At 43.3% G+C, this 23,134-nt stretch overlaps 1 protein-coding gene across 1 annotated transcript in view; it reads left to right on the forward strand.

Moving 5' to 3' along the window:
- The first annotated feature begins 511 nt into the window (after window positions 1–511).
- The window catches only part of LOC139699830 (protein FAM135A), a 161,173-nt gene continuing 138,550 nt past the window's right edge, over window positions 512–23,134 (forward strand). The window contains exons 1-2 of the mRNA XM_071598264.1: window positions 512–1,052; window positions 7,856–8,026. Of these exons, the coding sequence (XP_071454365.1) occupies window positions 7,950–8,026 (77 nt within the window). The 5' untranslated portion in view covers window positions 512–1,052; window positions 7,856–7,949. The remainder of the gene's footprint in view (window positions 1,053–7,855; window positions 8,027–23,134) is intronic.

Genomic DNA, 23,134 nt, shown 5'->3' on the forward strand with positions numbered 1-23,134 from the left:
CAAACAAACAAAAAACAATACACGCTCGGTGCGATACCCCCTCGTGGTGGTGGAGCGAGAGAGCCTTCCGTCTCCGGGCGACGACAGACACGCCCTCCGCTCGGTTTCCATCTCGGGGCAGTGGGGGGGGGGGGGATAAAACAGGCCACCTTTATTCCCCGCGTGCTCTCCCGTTCGTCCCCGAGAGTCCCGTCCCCTCGACGACGCCCTCCTTGAAACTCCGGCCGAAATAATAAAACGAGTGCGTGTGTGTGTGTGTGTGTGTGTGGGAGGGTGGGGTAGAGGGGGAGGGAGGAAGGAAGGGGGGAGGGAGTCGCATCGAGGCGAGAGATCGATAAGTAGGTTAAACGGACGGGATTCCCTCGCAATTTTTTGCTGCGGGAGGTGGTTTTTTCCGGGAGGAGGGGTCGGGCGACGGTGTCCCGGGTGGATGACGAGGTGGTGGTGGTGGTGGTGTTGGTGATGGTGCTGGTGTGCGCCGTGGAGAGTGAGTGAGTGAGTGAGTGATTGGTGGGAGGGAGGGTGGTGTTGCTGCGATCCCCCTGGAGGTCGCAGCAGATTGGTGTGTGCTTCGTGGCCCCGGGCGCGGGGGCCGATAGCGAGAGTGTCGGGCGGTGCCACCGGAGACCCGCAGCAACAAATCCACGCCTCCGTGTCTCATGTTCACCCGGCGGCACCTTTAAGCGTGTCCCATTCCCAATTGCCATCCCGCCCCCACCGAAGCACCGCTCCCCGCGGGGAAGCCCTCTTCCCGCCGCCGGCCTGCAGTCCGCGACCACCCCTCGCCGCGACGCGACATGGGACTGGCTTCTTGGGAATAGCTCGCCGGCCGAGGACCAGGGGCGGGCGTGCGTTGGCCCATGAGAACCCATCCGGGAGGGAAGTGGTTCGCTGGTGGGACGTACGCTTCGCCGGCCCTCGTCCGGACCCCCCTTTTTGAGGGCACCTCTCTCTCCAGCACATTCGCCTCGCAGCGCCGCCGTGTGTTCGTGTGTGTCGCCGAGCGGAATTTCGATTCATTCGGAATAGTGTTTTGTGACCAGTTGGTTGAAGTGAGTTTCATTTTAGGTGGTTCATCTATTTTCCTCCAAACTTACTCTTGTTTTGTTTGGAATGTCTAATGTCATGTGCCATTGCTTCGGCTCGTTTCACGATTCAATCCTTTTCTCCTCATCCAACCAAATGGCGTAACCTCCCCCCCCCCCCCGAATTTGCGATGTAAAATGACAATTTTTATTCCGATCGCTCTTCAAAGAAACACGGAGAAAGATGTGTTATGTACCAGTTCCAGTTATACAAGAGTTTATACTTTTATTGCGGCTCAATAATTATTCATCCTGATGATGCCACTAATAAAACAACAAAAGAGAAACGAAAGACTGATGGAACCAACTTTTCTTTCCGAGGGGGCAATTTCACGCTTTTCATCTGCATTCTAGCCGATTTGCACTCATTCTACGATAAATCGATAATTTCTCTAAAATGTGAAATCTTTTGAAATGCGAGTAAGGACGACTTTGCTAAGCCAAAAATTTAACGCAAAGAGCTTCACAATAACCAAAATTTAAAATAAATGCTCAGTACTTCCAAATTAAGCATTAAACCAAAGATTATATGAGATAAAATTCATTTTGCAGGCGCCGGTGTATAAATGACGCATACCGCGTTGGCACTTCGACACCATGACACAATAGATTCAAAGTTCACTTATCAGAACAGGAGGAATACATTTACCTTCGAAATCAGTCCTAATCCACAATTCTTATGCCAACATGATGTAGCATAAATCAAAGCATTTAATATATAGTGCTATCAGTCAAGCAGTTTGCTTAATATTTTTCTTACTTCACTGACCACTGGACATTTACACTTTAAAAGAGTTCATAGGCTGACATTTGATTTCTGTGTTGCATATTTTTTAAACCTGAAATATCCACTTAAATTCAAATGTATTAACCACTCATCCATCTCACTTCGTTTTACGATCAAGCAACGCATCCCTTGGGATTTTTTAAATTTATTCACAGTTATGCATATGACCGTGGATTGTTTGAATAATACAAAACATAGGGATTGAAAGTCATCCGGTCTTTTACACGGAAGAATAAAATGTCGTAATTTTGAACATTTCAAACGATATACATTTGCTAAACTTCTATATGCTATGCATTTGACCTTGATTGATGTATTTGACCGTGATTTCAAACTTTACGGCCTCAACATATTATTGAAGTCATCAAAGGCAGAATTCAACCATTAAAATGTACTGTTCTTAAATAATCGCTATCTTTTAAATGGAAATAGTGGCATGTAATTTAATAGTGAAAGATACATACAAGTCAGTTTCATTCAGAGAATAAAGCAGAACGTGTGTGACCACAAATTAAGGATCCTCGCAATTCGTGAGTCCTCCCACGCAATTAAGTGACACCGCCGACAAAAATGTCCGAATTCAAGCAGGACATAATGTTTCAGTTAATAACGGTGAGTAATTAAACGATATTTGATGATAAATCACTAGCATTTCAAGTGAAGTGCATCTCATTACTCAGGGATTATATAAGATTTTATGCACAGATGAAACGGCAGTCATTTATTGTAGAATAAGTTGTTTCCTGAAGATGTAGACTTGGAGGGAAGGCAACGAAGTAAATAGCGACGGAAAGCGTCGTGTGATCACTTACGCCGGCAAACAATGCCTTCCTTATAGCAATAGTCCATTTAACTCCATAGATGTAAGAAAGCCTTGCGTATTCGCGGCCCAACGGTCCTGTAGGGGTTGCAGCATCTTAGCTAAGAGAACGATGTGGAATACTAATGCATCCTCCGATATTTTCATCATGATCACTTAATCTTGATTCGACCTAATTTCAAGAAATTGCATCATCCCACGTACAAACTGCCGAATTTATGCTATCGTGAATGGAAAATTTCTATTCAGTGTCAAAATGGCATCCGCCAGTATCCTCAGAATTGCTCATTCAACGCAGGTATATTCCCACCTAAATAGTATTATGTAGTCCATTCTTTACCAGCGCATCAAGAGGCGAAAAATAAGACCGATTCTATCTTCACGATCAATAACCTCTCCCTGGGTCGTTCTTAGCATAATATCCTGCGTTTCTTCCGCTGCAACTTCCAAGAAGCCTCATGTGACGTCGAGTATGCCAATACAATTCGGCGCCTTCATAATTGATTCCCCCTTTGGCGTCGCCCCGGTGTCCCTCATCCTAAGCTTCGCCTGCTGTCTCTCCCTCCCGGGGACTCCTCCCAATCCGATCCCTCCCTCCCTCTGCTCCCTTCTCGGGGGTACGCTCAGCTATGCCGGCGGATTTTCTCCGAGACTCTCCCAATTGCCCACCCCACGCCTCCCCCTCTTCCCATGGATCCTCGACACTGGCCGCGCATCGGCCGAACTTAAGTGTAACGTACTTCTCCATCTCTCTCCCCCGTTCATGATATTCCTATTTCGGGAGAGAGAAATGCTCCAGTAGACGCGGTTTCTCTAAATTTTTGAGAAAAGTACCTCATATTAAACTACTCACAAAGTTAGATTATATGGCATAGATAAAATGCCCGGTATTGGATTGAAGACTTTTTGAATGGTTGAGTACAAAGTGTAGTCATAGATGGAGTTATCTCAAATGCAGCAGAAGTTACTTCAGGTGTTCCCCAGAGATTTGTTATCGGACCTCTTTTATTCCTACTTTACCTTAACGACGTTCAATCCGTAGTCACTAGTAAGATACGTTTATTTGCCGACGATGCACTGGCTTACAGAAATATCCGTAATACTGAGGACTCAGCAGTTTTGTCAGATGGCCTCAATGTAATACAACGCTCGTGCGACACTTGGAAATTAGAATTAAACTTAAAAAAGTGTGCAGTGATGAATTTTTGGAAAAACAGCCATTCCCTCCCTAACGCCCACTCGAATGGGATTACCGAAATGGAATGTGTAGACTCGATTAAATACCTAGCTAGGCGTTACCCTCACTCACGACTTCTCCCGGGTGAAACACCTAAGGGGAATATGTGGATGAGCTAGCAAAAAAATTGGATTTATTAGAGGAGAACGTAGTAAATGTGATGAAAAAGTCAAAGAGAAATGCTATCATTCGCTGGTGAGGCCGCATTTAGAATATACTGCTAGACTGCATATGGGATCCTCACGAAGTTGGATTGATTGCCGAATTGAATGTCGTGCATTTGGGCGGAGCTACATTTGTAAAACGTTGTAATGATAAACTTAGTAGCGTGTCCAAAATATTAGAGGAGCTAGGCTGGGAATCACTCACAGAGCGAAGGTTAAATTTCAGATTGAAGCTCTAGCATAAATTAGAAGGAAATCTCTTCAGCAGTGATGTTGAAAATGTATTATTATTACCCAAATCGAATTATGGTAGGAGGGATCATGTCAATAAAATTAGAGAGATCAAGTGTAAAACAGAGAGAGAATTAAGATGTCATTTTTTCCACGCACGATTATGGATCAGAATAACATTGTCCGACAGAGGTAGCGTCATATTCGGGTGAAAATTAATCTGGTGTGCATTGACCCCCTGCCACACACCCTTGCGGCGGATTGCAGAGTACTCAGCTAAATAAAAAATAAAATTACTTTAATGCTATGCCAACGCTGGTGAGTACTTAGGCTTAGACACGGCAATTAGAGTTTCAATGTACTCGTTGCCACTTTCCTACAACCCGCCTGTTGAAACCTAGCTTCTCTAAAGCATTAATGAAGGCCCAAGATTAGCCCGCATATCGTTCTGACGTGTGTGCCCCATTTGAGGTTCGATACCAGTGTAAATTTGCGCTCATCTATTTTACATATTATGTTTTGTTTTTGTTTTCTTTAATTCCAAAATGGCAGCGCTGTACATTTTCTGATTTACGTCTACCAATGCTCCGCAAGGGCGTATGGCACGGGACGTTAGGCCTCCGCTCGTAAAGCAGAATAAAAACCACATCACAAACTAACGAATCCATACAAATACACACTCACCGAGTCCAATGTATTCATGCAGAACCAATTTTTACTTGCTCAAATGCAAATACACATACTAGCCCCGTAGATGCACCTGCTCATGGACTTACGAATATAACTTATGTCTACGCAGGGTTCAATCATGTCCTCATTTGCAATTCAAAAATCTTTACTATTTCTACGATGGATTTGATTCTTATACTACAAGATTACTCGTATTATGATTCCTGATTGTTGTAGGAAAGAACAAATATATGCATGCATATGTCCCCTATCTTATCTTCGTGGTCTAACCTATCGAAATACGTAGCTTGGGGCCATATTAATTAATTCCTTTAGTGCCATCGTCAAACTTGTTTGCTCTGAACCTTTCTAAGAGTGCAAGCCTCGCTTGTTCTCTCCGCATCTCAAGCGCCTCCCAGCCTAACTCACACTCACACTCCTCTTCTTATCGTAACAATTTTTCACCAATCTGGAGGATATTCTCTGGACTGTTTCTGATAAGTTTACCCACACTTTCTCCCAAGGATCCAAAAAATTGCGGCGTATTCCAATGTGGCCACAATAGAGCGAAATAGCACCTCTCTTTAACTTTCTCCAAACATTTGCTCCCCACCCGTTTAATGGAGGCGAGTATCTTTAGGCCCTCATTCTACTGATATGTGCTCCCGATGAAAGGCGTGGTGTCGGAACTACCTCCAAATATTTTTTAACTTCCGATATTAAATTGTAATCCAATGCAACAATTTCAGAGGGTAAAAATCACTCACCTTGACCGAAATACGAACCCGGATCCCTCAATTCCGATCAAGGCGAATGATTTTTACAGTCTGAAATTGTTGCATTGCATCAGCGGATGACTCCGTTAAAAGTTACTGTTGCGGCATCTCCCGCAATTTCTTTGGAATTTAATTGCAATTTTCATTCCGTACACCACTCCGATTTCTGGTGTACTTCGTGGAAAGTGGCTCGTAATTTCTTGGTGTCCCTATTTCTACGTAAATCAATGTGCCGTTAACAAATAACCCAGGGTTGCTGCAAGGGTTTAACTTGTAAAATAGCTCGTCGATGCACACTATTAATAACAGAAGGGGCCTCAGAACACTTCCATGCGGCGTTCTTGAAATTATGCCCGCCCCTAATGTAATGAACTCGTGGAAAACTCCTTTTTTTTAAATCTTAGATTACAAGCCCGTAATCTTGCTGTTCTTTTTCTCACGAATACTTTCTATTTCCCTCTTGGGATCCTGTCGTCGAAAATAGGCAATCGCCAAGCATTTTATTAATATTTTTGCTGTGTTATCCAAAGGGAAACTCTTAATATTTGGGCACTGCACATAATAATTGAAGTCCCTTATGTCCCTGACAAACTTTTCGAAATCCTTGAGCTAATTTCTGTATTCTTCGATGAAATAGCGATAAACTTCGTTTTGAGGGACATTCTAAGAATTTATCCTCAGAACATTTGATGACAAAATCTTTGCTATATTTTTAACTGTTTTCGAAATTTGAGAGCAGTTGTCTCTATCTCCATAAGACCGATCTGGTATTTTCCAAGAAAATCAACTGCGTTCCTTTTTATCTTGTTGGAATTATTGCTGAATAAAATAATCCGTCCCGTCAATTACATAATAATTGAAAATCTTTTACATACGTTTCTTGTACGATGGTGCTGTTAGTTTCTAATCTGAACATTTTTCAGTTCGTGTTTTAATTTCCCCAGATTGCCCCTTCAAGTTACCTTTATTGATTATATGCGCACGTTCCTGCATTTTTCCCTAGTCACTTTCACCGGCTTAATTTTGATTTCTACTCCTCTAGCTTTGCGGTTGCTTACGACCTCAATTATGCCCACGTTCGTAATAATCACACCGGGGCATCAGTTGCTCATTTTTTCAGCACGCCGTTACTATGTGACGGCGATTTAACAGTTTCTTCTTACGAGAATATTTGCAGAAGTGTTTCTCGTGAATTCTAATTTTTTCCGGCACATATACGCAAAAGTTGTCCCCAATAATTGAGATCAAATTAAATGTTGACCGTGCTTGTTGAAGAGTTGACATATTTAGCCGTCGATCTTTGAGAGAACTCCTGTTTTGGAGTCAGGTGTTCTGTATTATGAGAAAATTAATTTCAATACCTCGGTGATCATAATTCTTCGCTAAATACCAAGCACTTTCCATGGTGTTGCCGTCGATTAATGAATGTACCCGTAATGTTCTAAATTAAATGTAGCGCCGACAAGCATCTGAGCCTTGATTACAACCAAGTGGCGAAATCATAATCCCTCGCAGAATGAATTCGTTCATGTTACGCACGTCAGTATTAAGTTCATCGACAAGTCAGCCATGCAATTGTTTTCCAAGATTCTTTCCCCCGGCGCAATAAAGTGTCAGAAATGATGAAAGCCGTTTATCGGCATGCGATGGTCACACACATATTGCCCACGTCTATTCTTCTGGAAAAACGTCTCCAACTCGTACTGAGGTACTCTCGCTGGAAAATAATGATCTTCGTTCATAAGTTTAAGGAGAAAATAATTTTACTAAAGATGCTCGTCAATTTCTGAAATATTACTCCTTAGGGTAGAATGTCAGGGAAAGACACTCAAATGGGCACGGTTGGAAGTGGACATCAACCTGCGAGGGCAGGATCATGCATTCGCAAGCCTCTTGAGTAATCCGGCCATCCATCTCGATCGCATCCCGGGCATCTCTTTCACCGCTCGCGGCCATCACACCTCCTTTTGAAATTGAGCAGAGAGAGGGGGGGGGGGTCATCCGCCCCCTCTCTCTCGCCTAATCTCTCTCTCTCTCTCTCTCTGTCTCTTCTCTCTCCCCCGCGGAATGCAATGGTCGCCACCAGCCGAGGAGAGAGGCGGGGAGCGGAGGAGCGGGGAGCGGAGGACGATGATGGGGTCGTTGACAAGGAGTCACCGGCGGCGCCCTCCGGCCCCGACATGAGCGAGCTCCAGGCCACCGTGGAGTTCTCCGTGGAACTCCACAAGTTCTACAACGTCGACTTGTTCCAACGAGGGTGAGTGACGGGGGGTGGCGGGAAGGGTGGGGCGCGAGAGGGGGGTGTTCCCCCTTCCTTCCCGACGAGGCCACCCGCTACACGCCAGCCCTGCGTGGTGCGCCTTCATTCTCTCGTACCGATTTATGCTCTTCGTGCGGTGCACGACTTCTGGTGAAGCAATCCTCGAGGATTCTACGCACGCACATATCCCAAAAATGTACGCCTCCAACCGGCTATTATCATTATTAACTAATCTACCGGTGAAGGTAGGTTTTTGTATAGACGCAACTACCAAATAAATATTTTGTGACTCCTGACACAACACAGTCCAGCAACCGCCTCTACATCAGGTCCCCATTCATCTCTTAGCACTTCCTTCCTCCTTGCACCCCTATCCTACCCCCGCTCTTTCCTCGTTTCCTCTACATTCTCCCCACTATTACACTCTTCAACATCCCACTGCCGATCAGTACTCCCTTGATCAATTTTTTCTGCCTACTCATGATTTTTCCCAACAAACCCCTCTCCTCACCCACCATACCAAGTAATTCCTCATTTGTTTTCCTTACGGTCCATTTCACTTTCTCCATTCTGCTCCACACCCACATTTCAAAAGCCTCCAGTCTACGTCTATCCTCCTGCTTCAATGACCACGTTTCCGCGCTGCATATAAAACCCTCTCGTTTTAACAGGTTTTACGAATCTTTTCTTAACATCCTTACCCAACGTCCCTGTCATCAACTCCCTCCTCCTTGTGAAAGCCTCTTTTCCTAGCGCCATTCTTCTCCTTACGTCCTTACTACTTTGACCGTGTTGGTCCAAAATACTCCCGAGATACGTAAACTGATCCACGTGCTCTACTTTTTGTCCTCCTATTTTAATGTTTAGCTTATCCTTTTTCTTTCTGGAAAATTGCATAACCATGGTTTTATTCATATTGATTCTCACCCTATACCTGTCGCACTGAGTTTACAATTCACTCAACTATGCTTGCAACCCCTTGGCTGACTGACAAACTAAAGCTTGGTCATCAGCAAACCTAACTGGTTCTACGAATTCCCCACCCACTTTCATTCCTACCTCCAGTTCTTCCCATGGCTCTTTAATTATTTCCTCCAGATATACGTTGAACAGCAATGGTGATAATGGGTAACCCTGCCTTACACCTCTTCCTAACACTGCCCATCCGGGCTCCCCGTTCCCCACTCCCTCCTGAGCTGTCTGAGACATGTACAGTTTGCGGATTAGCCTCCTGTCTCTCCAAACTATTGCTATGTTCTGTAATATATTACTCATTAGTTTTCCCCAATTCAATCTATCAAACGCCTTTTCGAAATCTACGAAACAGGCATATACGTCCTATGCTTCTCTAAATTAGTGATGTCATTACTCCAATGGCATCACGCGTACCTCTCCCCTTCCTAAACACAAACTGAGCATCCCCTAAGTAATCATTTGCCCTACTCACTATCATTTTGATGATGATCCTGAGAACAACGTTATCTACATGGGGTATCAAACTTATTGTTCTATAGTCCTCGCATGATGTAGTCTTTACCTTTTTCGGAATAGGAACTAACACTGATTTCACGATGTCTTACGACCAGATTCCTTCTTCATACCTGTAGATGCTACGAATCAATCCATTTCGACTCTTCCTCCCACGTTTTCCTAAACCTTTTAGCAATTCCGGAGGAATGTTTTCTAAACCCACGGCCTTATTTGATTTAGTATCCCTTTATGTCCCTTCTATTTTAACGTATAGTATGCCTGGACCTGAGCTATCTTCATCTACGTCATGTTCCTTTTCTATGTCTAACCTTTTGGCCTAAGTTCTTTAACATATATGTAGCTCTTCTACATATTCCTTCCATCTCTCTAGTATCGTTTTTGTTTAAACTATTATTTTACCCCACTTATCAGTAACTGTTAGCATAGATCTTTTCACTTCCCGATAGTGATTTAATCTTGTTGTACAGCGCACTAATTACACCCTTTATCTGCAAACCTTCCATTCCTTGGCACTGCCTCTTCCACAATGCTTCCTTTTCATTTCAATTTATTATTGACCTCTTATTACTTCCTTTTGACTAACCCTGCGTACACATTTTTCCGTTTTCTTCTCTCATCTATCTTCCCAATCATTTCATCCGTGATCCACGGTTTCCTAGTCCTTTTAGCGTTAATGGTTCCAATAGTGTCTTTTGCGGCTTTCGATAACCCTTTCTTGATCTTTCCCCATTTTTCTTCGATAGTACTCGGCTCCTTACCGTCTTCCATGATTTTCTCTTCAGCCAGCTGATACTCCTTCTATGTCAAGCCATTCTCTGCTTATACATTCCATTTCCTAACCCGCCCCCCTACCTTGTTTTTTTGTAACGGGCGCTAAACTTCATAAAAACTAAATTGCATTCAGAGTTCCCATCCGTACCAGAAAGCTATGCGAAATGATCACACTGTTCCTGAATCTGTGCCTAACCATAATATAATCTAACTGATACCTTTCTGAGTCATCTGGCATCTCCCATGTATACCTGCGTCTTTTGTGGTGTCTAAACCAAGTGTTGGTGAAGACTAACCCCTGTCTCTTGCAGAACTCAACTGCTTTGTCCCCGCGGTCATTCCTCGTGCCTAAATCGTTCTCCCTCACATCTTCATCATCTCTTCCTTCGCCTACCGTCGCATTCCAATCCCCCATCACTATCAAATATTTCCCTGTAGGAACACACGCGATTATGTCCTCTAATTGATCGTATATACTATCGACCTCTTTCTCCGTATGGTTGCTCGGTAGCATGTATACCTGAATAATAACCAAGTTCGCCGGTTCTGCTTTTATATCTATTAGTAATAATCAATCTCTTACCTGCTCTATGTTGACTACGCTTCTTCCTATCTCTTCATTTAATGCTAGGGTAACCCTTCGTTGGCTCTCGTCCCCCCCGCTTTCTATTATTCTCTACTTGCCACTCCAATAATCCCCGCTATCTTTCCATCTCACCTCGCATAGACCTAAAATATCTATACTTCCCCTTTCCATCTCTCGCTTAACATTCTCCAATTTCCCTGTCCTCACCATTGTCCTAACATTCCTCGTTCCTATTTTAACTAATTTGGGCTTCTTCTCCTGCGTCCTATGTCCTGCTGCTGCCAGTTTTCATTTGCAAGGGTTTCGTGGGATGACGACCGCGGAAGCCTTGCCTCCCCCGTTGCCGGGCACGACACACGGCCGAATGGGCCGAGTCCCGTAGTTTCTACTGTCCATCATTATGTTCTTAGGAAAAATATTTGAGGAGGTTTCCCGTTGCCTTCCTCAATAGTGGTTTTCACGTGACACCATCACGCAATGGCCGCCTTACCGGGGTCAATCGCCTTTGCAGCCGCCTCACTGAGGAACAGACTGCGTGGACTACCATTCGTCTGGCTTCTAACCTTCGGCCTAAATGGCATGGTTGACCCTACCAGGATCAATTATCATTGCTTCCGCCAGCATAGCTCTAGAGGTCAACGGAACGCCCAAGCCCTTCCACCACGTCGAGGTTGTAGTCCATAGGAGGGGCAACCGGCTATTACCTCTACAAATGTAATGGAGAAGTTATAAGTATTCATTCGGCCTTTTTGTGAAATTGATCTCCTCTCCCAAATATTTATAGTAATTTTTTTATTATTGTTAAATATCAATAAATTGTTTAAAAAATCTATTAAATTATATCCGAATATTATTCAATAAACCATTAAAAAAGCTACAAACACCGTAATCACCCCGAAGTTCGGTTTGCTTGATGATAGTAGAGTTCACCCAGTACTAATTTCTCTGGCAAACAGGATGTGAAAGAGGGCCTTGTGCCGGCTATGGTTTCCAGGGAAGATATCGTACACGAATAATCACGGAGCTTATTTGGAGCTGAGCGAACCGAAGAGCCCCAGAGAGACCCGAACCCGGGCCTTCCGGTCTGTTGTCAAACGCTCTACCCCTGGATTACCGTGACCCAATTCTTCGATAAATGAATTCGAAAATAACTGCTCTCTCTCTTAAAAAATGAAATGCTCACTTCAAATATGGAGTAATAGTTACAGCACAGAAAATCTAAGGCGGGAGGAGTGAACGTGGGGCAGCCAAAATGCTGAACAGGAAATCCGAGAGAATGACGCGGGTGAAGAGAATGAATGCGTGGTGAATGTTATATAGTATAAAGAGCAGGGCCGCAATCCTGCGTTCCATTCGAGTCTCTGTACCCAATGACGTCTTGCTAGAAGTCCCTGGCCGCAATGTTTCGGCGAACAGGAGATGGTCTGTGGTGTTAAAATAGGACTAATAACACAAAATATTGCTGAAAAATGCTATATTAATTTAACTTACAATATTTTTCGCAAATTATGATTTATTTCATGCCAGCTGATATTACTATGTGCCAAAAGTAGCGTAACAGGCACAGGCTTGTCCCGAATTGAAAATCAGGATGTGATGCCCAAAAGCCAAGCGGTTAAATTGATAGGATATCAGATATTGGTGAGAAACTGTAGGTTGCATAGGGAGGAGGAATAATCCTTGGATGTGCGAATCTCACTCGTCAGGAGGAGAGAACAGGCGGCGAGCTCTGCCTATCGGATTGGTGACTGTGCTGATGGCGACCGTCAAAGAACTTTAATAGCATTCCCCGCTGATTCTAAGAAACAACCCAAGCAATTTCCTAAGAAGTATTGGCTGTCATCAATGGTGAAAAAGCAAAGGCATTCAATAAGCGCAAAAAACAAAACAAACTCAAATGCGCCCTCTCATGTAAGGGCGCAGTCTTTGCAGACCTCATCACCTTGAACGCAAGCCAACGATTAGCGACTGACACCAACTCCATGGCATTACTTTTCTTAAAGCAAAAAGAGTTCCCGAAGTTATTTGCAATGCCTCTTTCCAATTAGCGCCCTGATTTAATGCAATCAAGGGACTCCGGATCCTCTTCAGACGCATGCCATTGACACGACGAGCTCTTCTCCAATCATAGCGATCACAAGAGAGAGGAATTTTCGTTAACCCCATGTCAAACTACAATTTCAGTCTTCGAAGCAAGCCGTTCCCTCTGCCGCATAACCCCTCTCCTCCCAGGAAGGCTTCGAAGAACTTCCACTGAAGGGTCTCCCATTAAGAGTAATAATAATGATAATATGGGATGCTCGACGCTAAGAATTGTAGCGCATTTAGGGATGAACGACGCCTCGGGACCCACGTCCCGTAGAGATCCTGCGCTTCTTCAAGGAGATGCACTTGGAGGTGAAATGGGTCGAGGCGGACTTAGAAGGTCTTAATAAAAGTCAACTCTTTGCAGTAGCGTGCCGCGTATTGACCGCGGAAGGCTCGTTTGGAGCTTGAGAGTTTAGATCAAATACTGCTGGTATTTTGTCGGACAATGGGAGCAGACTTCGTTGGTCTGAGGCCTGTCCTCTCATCGACACTGCGGTACCCATAAATCGCTTCGGGGTCCATTTACTGCCGAGGCATCGTAGTTGGTAGCGCGTGGGATATACGAACACGTTGCGAAGGTTAAACATAGTTGGTAGGAAAGTTCGCAGGTCATATATTCGGGGAAATTAAGTAAAATCCAGCACTTGTTGTCACTCCAGTTCAATATTTGCTCCGACAGCTGACTCACGGCAGATATAGTAAACAGCGAGATTTTTCCAAACGGTTTTACGATTTACAGAAAGAAAAGGTTAAGGCGGGGGAGTATTCATTGCTGTAAATAAACAACTAAGTAGCCAACGTCATAAATGGGACGAAAATGGCAGAAAGTGATTGGTGCAACACAAAGGATTACATCGACAGAAGCCTCTTCGTATTTTACAGACCGTCGGATTCCAATACAGATGTTTTACGTAAGCTCGACGACCAAATATACATACACTCTCAGCAACAAAACATAGCAACAGTATAATTATAATCGTTGGTGATACTAATCTATTGTCAATTGATTGGGACTCTTGCTGTTTAAGAATATATGCAACAAATAAGAAGTCATGCGGGTTTATTGAAGTACTTAGTCCATGAGGACAAATCCTAAATTATTCGTCTCCCTCCAGTCTATTTGCGGATAGTTGCCAACGGGAATGCACAGTAGGGCTTAGACATTGCTAGTATGAGCTTTTGCAATGAAATGTCGATCCATGCTAGGATCTCTGGGGATGGATTGGTCGGAAGAAACGTAAAGGGTGCTAGAGGCGGTAAAGCTAGGTTTTCACCCTCGCGGAACAGGGATCTGACAGACGCATTCTGGTACGGAAAGGGGTGGGAAGTTGGCAATGGCTCTATTTCTGGATCCGGGGTAGGTGTCCTGGATCCCGGATGGACCTGCTCCATTTGTTCCCCCGCCGGCAAAGCGAGTCACGGGAGCGGGGATGAACTCAGAGCCGACGGCGGGGAGTATATCGCGCTGTCGTCCGAGGCGTAGTCCTCGTACAGGTCAGATGGGTCGTCTTACGGTATCGTGGGGTTGTCCGGGGGCGCCGAGTCTTCTAATAGGAGTAGGTCTTCGAATGGAAGAGAATCTACCTCATCGTGGTCCTCTGTCTGCTGCCTCGGGCTTTCCGGACGTTCAGGAGCTGGACCGTAATATCGCGTGTGTGCAGAGACGATGGTGGTAGATACTGTGTTGTTGTCAGCAACCTGGCTAGTTGTTCCTGGGCGCGGGAGGCCCCGGACCGCGTCCGCGAAAGGGCTCTTAATGACGACTTGTCGGCCGGCCAGATGATGTGCCGCCCCTGGATGCTCCTGTATGTTAGAGTAATAAAGTGTTAACGTCCAGCTGTACATTCTTTGAAGACGGAAAGCGGCGAACTTATTACAGACAGCGTGAAAAAGGCAAATATTTTAAATGAGTCGTCCCAGAGCGTCTGCAATAAAGACACAAACGAACCAAATGAGCTTCTAGAACAATTCTGGAAGATTCTGAACCTGAGCGACATAACATTAACCAAGAAAGGATGAAAACATCGGTCCCGAAGTATGAAAGTTAGCAAAGCACCAGGTTTATAAGAAATACCTGCTAGAACATTAAAGGAATTAGCTGAAGACATTGCCCCGTTTTTTGATTGTGTTTTCCTAAAATCGACAGTCGAAGGCTCAATACCTCGCGACTGGAAGCTAGCCCATAGAACTCCCATCTTCATAAACGACGATAGGGATAAACCTACCAATTACCGACCCATTTCTTTAACATCAATCTCATTTACAATACTGGAACACATTATCGTCAGTAACGTTATAGCATACCTAAAAGATAAAATCGGGGTCTGTAATATGCCTTTAACATCCTTGGATAAGTAATCTGCCTCAAATTTACGCAGTAACTTCAACCTGCATTTTTAAGCATACGGTCAACTAATGGCTCCCATTCTAATTCTTCCAATAGTGTCGTCACCCTGCTACCTTGTTCATAACAACTTTTCACAAACCTATTTGCTATTCCTTGCACTCGCTCTTGTTCCAAAATTAAGCCTACCTCAGGAGGATCCCGCACACTTGCAGTATACTCAAGGTGGGGCCTAATTAACGCGAAATGACAAAGCTCCTTAACCCTTTCATGGCAATTCCCAAGTATCCTTTTTATGAATCCTAACTTTTTATTAGCTATGCCGAAAATTTCATGAATGTGTTTTCCTCATGAAATATCCTTATTTATCTTTACACCCAAGTATTTCACCCATTCTACGTTTGTTATATTGGTTCCCTGTATGGTATAAGAGTTTTCGGTGGAAATACTCTTCCTGCAAAAATTTATCAAAACACATTTATTCAGACTAAATTCTAGCTCCCTATCATGTTTATGATTGAATATGATCTCCGAGAAACTGTCGTGCCGCATGATGCTTCATCGATCGATGTTTATTCCAGTAAATCTCCTTTCACTCACTCTCTCCGAAGCAGATCTTCATTTGTCACTCAACTGATCCACTACACTTTGTCTCTGCTGGTCCAGTCGTCGTCCATGTCTCACGGCCGTAGAAATGCAGACCCCAAATATGAACAAATCGCTTTCTTACGTCTATTGCATTGCTTTTGTCTTCATTTGTTGCTCCCTCGACATTCCCACCCTGCTTATCACATCCCCCTTTCTTTCTCTTTACGTCACTTGTGATCCTGCTAATTGTACATAAAAGCTCAACTAATTTTTGCTAATGAAAATTAGCAGTTTCACTTCATAAACCATCTTTTAACGAGAAGCATCTCGCTCTAATACTTTCGTCTGCAGCGCAATATTGTTTTGAATGAGTTTGCTCACGGTAAGCGCAGATATCCAATGCAAGGTAAACTCGGATTCTGTTATATTCCACTGATTTCAAAGGATATAATAGTCATAATAATGCCTCTTATTATTAGTGAATAGTGATATTTGTTGATTTAATAATAAATAGATATATACGAATAAATGGAAAAGTATGTACATTCTTTTAGCCATGAAGGGACCGCGCCCTATGTTAAATTGGCGATAGGATGTTGTCCCTCTGCGGAGAAAGACAAGCGAACTCCAACGGAATCAGCTTCCACCAAATAATCCCTCGGTTCGACACTCATTCACAGTGAGCACGACGCAATAGCCACTCTAATTATCTTTTATTTTCGTAGTGGTGTTTTTATATGAGTTCAGTGTGTTTTTACATGTGTTCAGTGTTTTTCATGAGTTCAGTGATACCATAGATGTTGGCTTTGCGTGAGAGTTAGTTGGTTGATACGCAATGTGGATTTAGCCGGCAAATAAATCTCCAGGTGCAGCATAAGCTTCCGGGATTCGATGGACGTCGGACGACTCTTTGGAGAAATGTGATCCCCCGCTAATTTTCTCATTAGCGCGGTTGTTTTTTTGTCCATTTCGCATTTAATTATGATCGATGCTTCATTTCAATTCCACCACTCTGTGACCCGAAATTCGATGGAGCGGGCTGTTTCATCCGGAGGTCACAGATGCCATCGTCATTGATGTGTGCGCCGGTATCGATCACTTCTCCGACTGCCTCCGCTACGCCGTCGAAGGAGTGGCAGTCGGTCATCGATACCATTCGCAATCAAAGGGAAAATCAATGAACCCCAAGGTCAATTTTCTAGTTGGAATGCAAGAAGATGAGGAGTGACAATTACTCTCGCATTCTATTCGAACCCGGAGAGGTTTGAGATTAGTCAACCCCATTCCTCTCTCTGAAAAGAAAATTTTCCGACAACAATGTCTCAATTCCAGATATTTTAAAAGTTCGTAAAATCTTACAAGGCCTGTCGTATCAGGAGTTTAAATTAGGGATTTACGTGCAGGTATGTGTGCGAGCATTTCATGTCCTTCACTATTACGGCATGTGAAAATAGATGTTCATTAATTCATCCCGGATTTCTATAATATCATAAATTAATACCAGAAATATGAATACACAATTCTATTCGGTACAAAATTTGACTCGAAGTGAGAAATTTTTTCGGAAAATCAAATTTTTTAGTGGAAATTAAACATTTACGTAAAATTATTACTTGTAGTCTCTTCTACTAGGCTATTTACAAAAAATTCTCCGCGGCAAACTTATTAAATCATTTTGGGAGCTCAGGAAACCTAGGGCAGCAGATTTAGTCGACAAAAAAATGAAAAGTGAAAAATATCATCACATAAAATCCGCCTTCACTCTCGTTGAAATATTTCTTCCAATCGGATTGAGTCTCGTTGAAAAAATCTTCATCTCCTGGTGTGGTAAGATGAGCCTGGCTTCTCTTTGGTTAGGTCAGCAGTAGAGAACACGTTTTAGTTAAGGGTGCTAAAGAAATAAAATCTCCCTGACGACCCTGCTTAGTCAAGAATGCAGACTTCAGAACACAAGGACGCCACAGTCATCGTCGCATTTTCGGAAGAGCTGAAAAGATAAAAAACACTTTTTTTCGGCTGTGCTGCCTTCATAACTGTCCTTTTAAGAACATTTACTGGTTAAATTGTCAGTAAATCATATTTTGATAGTGGAATGGTTTGAGACGTCATTTTGTGGAAGCGATTCAGATCGGAAAAGAAAATACTTTTTTCTTCCAGATACGCATTTTATTGTGAACCACCTAGGTGCTTCGACTTACAAATTCATAATGATGATGATGACTTTGTAAGCCAAAACCTAGGTGGTGCAGAACAGAATATACGTATGTGGAAGAACAAAGTATTTTCTTTTCCGGTACTTTGATAAGATTAATTTTTCTTTATTGCACCTAGGTGAATTTATAATTTTACATGTTTTATTTTTATATAATTATGCATCAGCGAATGTGATGCTCGCATATAGTTTAAAAGGAATGCCTTTTTATCCAGAATCTGGGGCTATCGATGGATGCAATCAGTGTCACACTGGTAATGAGGCATCTGCGGAGCAAACCATTCCTCCCATCCCTTTCCCTTCCGGCCGGCCAACTTCGCTTCCTCTTGATCGATTGTACACTTACGTACCTCGCTCAGATGTAATAATATGAATGAGAGAGGAAATCGTAAAAGCCTGGAGTGGATTTCAAAACAAAATTACATAAACCGCTGATAGAGTGAATTTGAATGCAAACTAATTGATGGTTTCCAGCGTAACTTTATGGGATCCATTCATATTGGAAATGAAAGAAAGTAACCTTGTGATCCCACTGAAAATTGACTACGAGACGACCCGGGTTTCGACATCATCTTCAGGTGAAATCTCTGACGGACATCCATCTATATCTATTTCACTTTGGTGGGGGCGGGGAGGTGAGAGGGTCGGAGGGTGGGTGGGGGAGGGAATTGAGCAATGATAGTCGGAGGGAAGGGTAAAAACATGAGGCACCCTATGAGGAGCGTTCCTCCTATTGGCGGAGGAAAGTGTGTGGGTTTTAATGGTTCATAGACATAAATACGAAAATCTTTACATATCTCTGAGGTCAAGTTAGGGTGTTGGGGAAGTAGAGAGGTTCCTACCCTCTTAGGCTCAGGTATCGAGAAAAGTAAGCATTTTCAGATAGCACTCAAAATTTTCCGCAAAATACGGAGTCAGTAATTCCATCGATTTAATCGACCGGCTATCAAGAGTGATCATCCCAAACAAGTGCATCATAGTGTCGTTCAATGTATGTGGCCTTTTCCCTAGTGTCTCACCCAAGGAAGCGCTGGAAATTGCAGATACCCTCCTTTTTCAGAGGTCTGTACCTGCTCCAATCACCTTTGAACTGTATGAACTCTTGAATATAGGCATTTCACAAAATTATTTCAGGTTTAACGGTAAATATTTTGATCAACCCAATGGCCTAGGAATGGGCTCCCTTTTGTCCCCGCTACTGACGGATATTTACATGGACCATTTTGAAAAGGATCTGTTCTCCTCTGGTAATGGACTGACCAAAAATGTATTGCGTTGGCATCGATATGTAGATGATGTATTTTGCGTGCGGGTAGGTTCCAAAAGGCAACTTAAAATGTTACTATCTCATCTGAATTCATTGAATCACAATTTGATATTCACTTGCATAATAGAAGACAACATTTCCCTAAACTTCCTTGATTCAAATATTTCTAAAATTAACAACCACTTAAGAGTTCTCCTATCTTTCGGAAAAATTCTTATACTGACCAAGTGATTCACTGTCACTCAAGGCATTGTTTTTCCCAAAAGATATCCTATTTTCCACTCCATGATTCACAGGTTGGTGAACATTCCCATGTCAAAAACCAATTTCGAAAAAGAATTAACTGCAATAAAAACAATAGCTAGAAACAATGGATAAAAGAAGCAGCTCATTAATCAATTGTATTTTAATAAACTTAATCAACTGTCAGTCAGAGACATTATAAAACCCAACCGCCACAAGACTCTGCTGCCAATTGGCGTAGAATCCTATATCTGGATCACATTACTATGAGAATTTGCAAAAACCGCCGGAAGATAAGCTTAAATTAGCCTATTATAATAAATCGAACCTCAGTAACCTACTTTCCCACACAAAAGACAAAATTCTAAAGTGAAAAAAGGGGAGTGTGTAAGTTAAGATGTGAGTGTGATGCAGTGTATGTATATTAGATAAACCGACCGGAAATTTCAAGAACGGGTGAAGGAGCACAAGGCCTGCTTGAAGAACAAAAAGTCAATGTCACATGTTGCAAAATATTTTTTTGGAAAATAACCATGGTAGTGACTTTAAATTTGAAATTTTACATGTAGAAAAGAAAGGACTTAGACTACACGCTTTAGAGCAGCTTGAAATTTTAAAAAGTGTACACTCCAAAGAGGATATTGTTAATGACCTTTTGTACACCTCCCACTCCCCCCTCTTAAACTTACCACTTCTCGATACCCGCGCTTACGCGGGTAAGAACCCCTCTATTTCCCCCCCACACCCTCCCTTGACCACAGATATCTGTAAAAGATTTTCGTATTTATGTGTATGAACCGTTAAAACCCACCCACTTTCCTCCGCCGATAGGAGGAACGCTCCTCGTAGGGTGCCTCATTTTTCTACCCTTCCCTCCAGTTATCATTGCTCACTTTCCTCCCCCACCCACCCTCCGACCCTCTCACCTCCCCGCCCCCCTTCCGGAGTGAAATAGATATAGATGGATGTCCGTCAGAGTTGTCACCTGAAGATGACGTTGAACGTCGAAACCCGGGTCGTCTCGTATTAAAACGTTTTTCACATGAATCACCGAGTTACTATTTTTCATTTCTAAATCAAATGCAAATATTAGGTACGAGATGCCCCTCGTAAAATCTGAATTCAAAAGAAAAAGGACTGAACATACTTTTTCGATTGCAACGAATTGTGTTGTGGGGTGCACTGGAGTCGAAGAGAGCGGAAGAGGAAGACGCGGCTCCTGAGACTTGACCCTCGCGGTGGGGACCGTGGCCACTGAGAGTTCCCGACGGGAAGAGGAGGCATTAGACTGGCCTCTTATTCACTTCCGTCAAGATGGGGCTGAGTCGCAAGTCATCTAATAGAGAAGCGCCCTGAGCGTTTACAAAATGAATTCTTACGGTTTTGAATCGTGATTCTGCAGGCAAGAAATCACTATTATTCCTGATTCGTGGCTACTGACCTTCAAGGGCCAGGTGGTCCGCTATAAACTGCCCCTTCCATTTCAATTTCTTGATGAGTAAAATTTGCGAGGGGATGAACTATGTTGGGAGATTGCAGTGACACTTGACACTTTTTCCGGGATTTCGGCGGGATTTGCTGCGCTGTTTTGGGTGTCAAATGCTTCGCTCCCACCCTTCCTCAACACTGGAGGCGTCTCCTCAAGTGGAAGTGCTGCCAACTGTTGCGAATAAAAGTGCGTTCAACTGCACGAAGTTGCAACGTGCTTCTTTGCATTGCGTTCCTGAAAATCATGCCCCGAGTATGAATTCAATGCTAATGGAACTATAGATATCGTGCCAAACTATAGGAGGATGAACAAACGGACATTTCAGACTGTCGCATGTGGTCAAAACTCCAATGACGAACAATCAAACAATATTATAATATTGTTTGATTGATCGTCATCGGAGTTTTGACAACATGTTATTACTTGACTATTACTGTTCACTGAGAAATTATTTATACTTATAAATGAGTTCTCAGTGAAAATATGGGAGATATTAAACGATATTTTATAAGTTACCTAAATATTCTACATCTACGTGATCCCCGAAAGCCACTGCATGAACGTGTGGAGGATCTGGATTGGTGCGGTGGCTACCGTACTGGCTTCCGAAAACAGAAGACCCGGGTTCAAATCCGGGTGGTGTTGAATATTTTTCAGAGGTATGTCGATGAGGTGCTTTGTGGAGGGCACTTTGAGTGAGTACGCCGTCCGTCGGATGGGACGTTAAGCTGCGGACCCCTTGGCGACTTTCCTTAAGAGTAGGCTAATGCCGACGCCGGGTTTCTCTCCACCCTTCATCCTTTCCTATCCATCCCATATGGCGAAAATCACCTCAGCTGTCGGTCGCCTCCCCTAAACACTACTACTAGGAACGTGTGGCGGGGGGGTGTTTGGTCACCACCCGTTAAAAAGAATAAAACCACGTGCAAAACCAACAAATTCATGCAAAACTACACCGACAGAGAAGTTCATGCAAAAATCTTTCCAACTTTCACTCATTCAAATGCATATACGCTATCAACTAACATACACAGGGCTTGTAATCTAAGATTTAAAAAAAAGGAGTTTTCCACGAGTTCATTACATTAGGGGCGGGCATAATTTCAAGAACGCCGCATGGAAGTGTTCTGAGGCCCCTTCTGTTATTAATAGTGTGCATCGACGAGCTATTTTACAAGTTAAACCCTTGCAGCAACCCTGGGTTATTTGTTAACGGCACATTGATTTACGTAGAAATAGGGACACCAAGAAATTACGAGCCACTTTCCACGAAGTACACCAGAAATCGGAGTGGTGTACGGAATGAAAATTGCAATTAAATTCCAAAGAAATTGCGGGAGATGCCGCAACAGTAACTTTTAACGGAGTCATCCGCTGATGCAATGCAACAATTTCAGACTGTAAAAATCATTCGCCTTGATCGGAATTGAGGGATCCGGGTTCGTATTTCGGTCAAGGTGAGTGATTTTTACCCTCTGAAATTGTTGCATTGGATTACAATTTAATATCGGAAGTTAAAAAATATTTGGAGGTAGTTCCGACACCACGCCTTTCATCGGGAGCACATATCAGTAGAATGAGGGCCTAAAGATACTCGCCTCCATTAAACGGGTGGGGAGCAAATGTTTGGAGAAAGTTAAAGAGAGGTGCTATTTCGCTCTATTGTGGCCACATTGGAATACGCCGCAATTTTTTGGATCCTTGGGAGAAAGTGTGGGTAAACTTATCAGAAACAGTCCAGAGAATATCCTCCAGATTGGTGAAAAATTGTTACGATAAGAAGAGGAGTGTGAGTGTGAGTTAGGCTGGGAGGCGCTTGAGATGCGGAGAGAACAAGCGAGGCTTGCACTCTTAGAAAGGTTCAGAGCAAACAAGTTTGACGATGGCACTAAAGGAATTAATTAATATGGCCCCAAGCTACGTATTTCGATAGGTTAGACCACGAAGATAAGATAGGGGACATATGCATGCATATATTTGTTCTTTCCTACAACAATCAGGAATCATAATACGAGTAATCTTGTAG

Source organism: Hetaerina americana, unplaced genomic scaffold, assembly GCF_022747635.1.
Source record: "Hetaerina americana unplaced genomic scaffold, ioHetAmer1.1.p SCAF_92, whole genome shotgun sequence".
Classification (NCBI taxonomy): domain Eukaryota; kingdom Metazoa; phylum Arthropoda; class Insecta; order Odonata; family Calopterygidae; genus Hetaerina; species Hetaerina americana.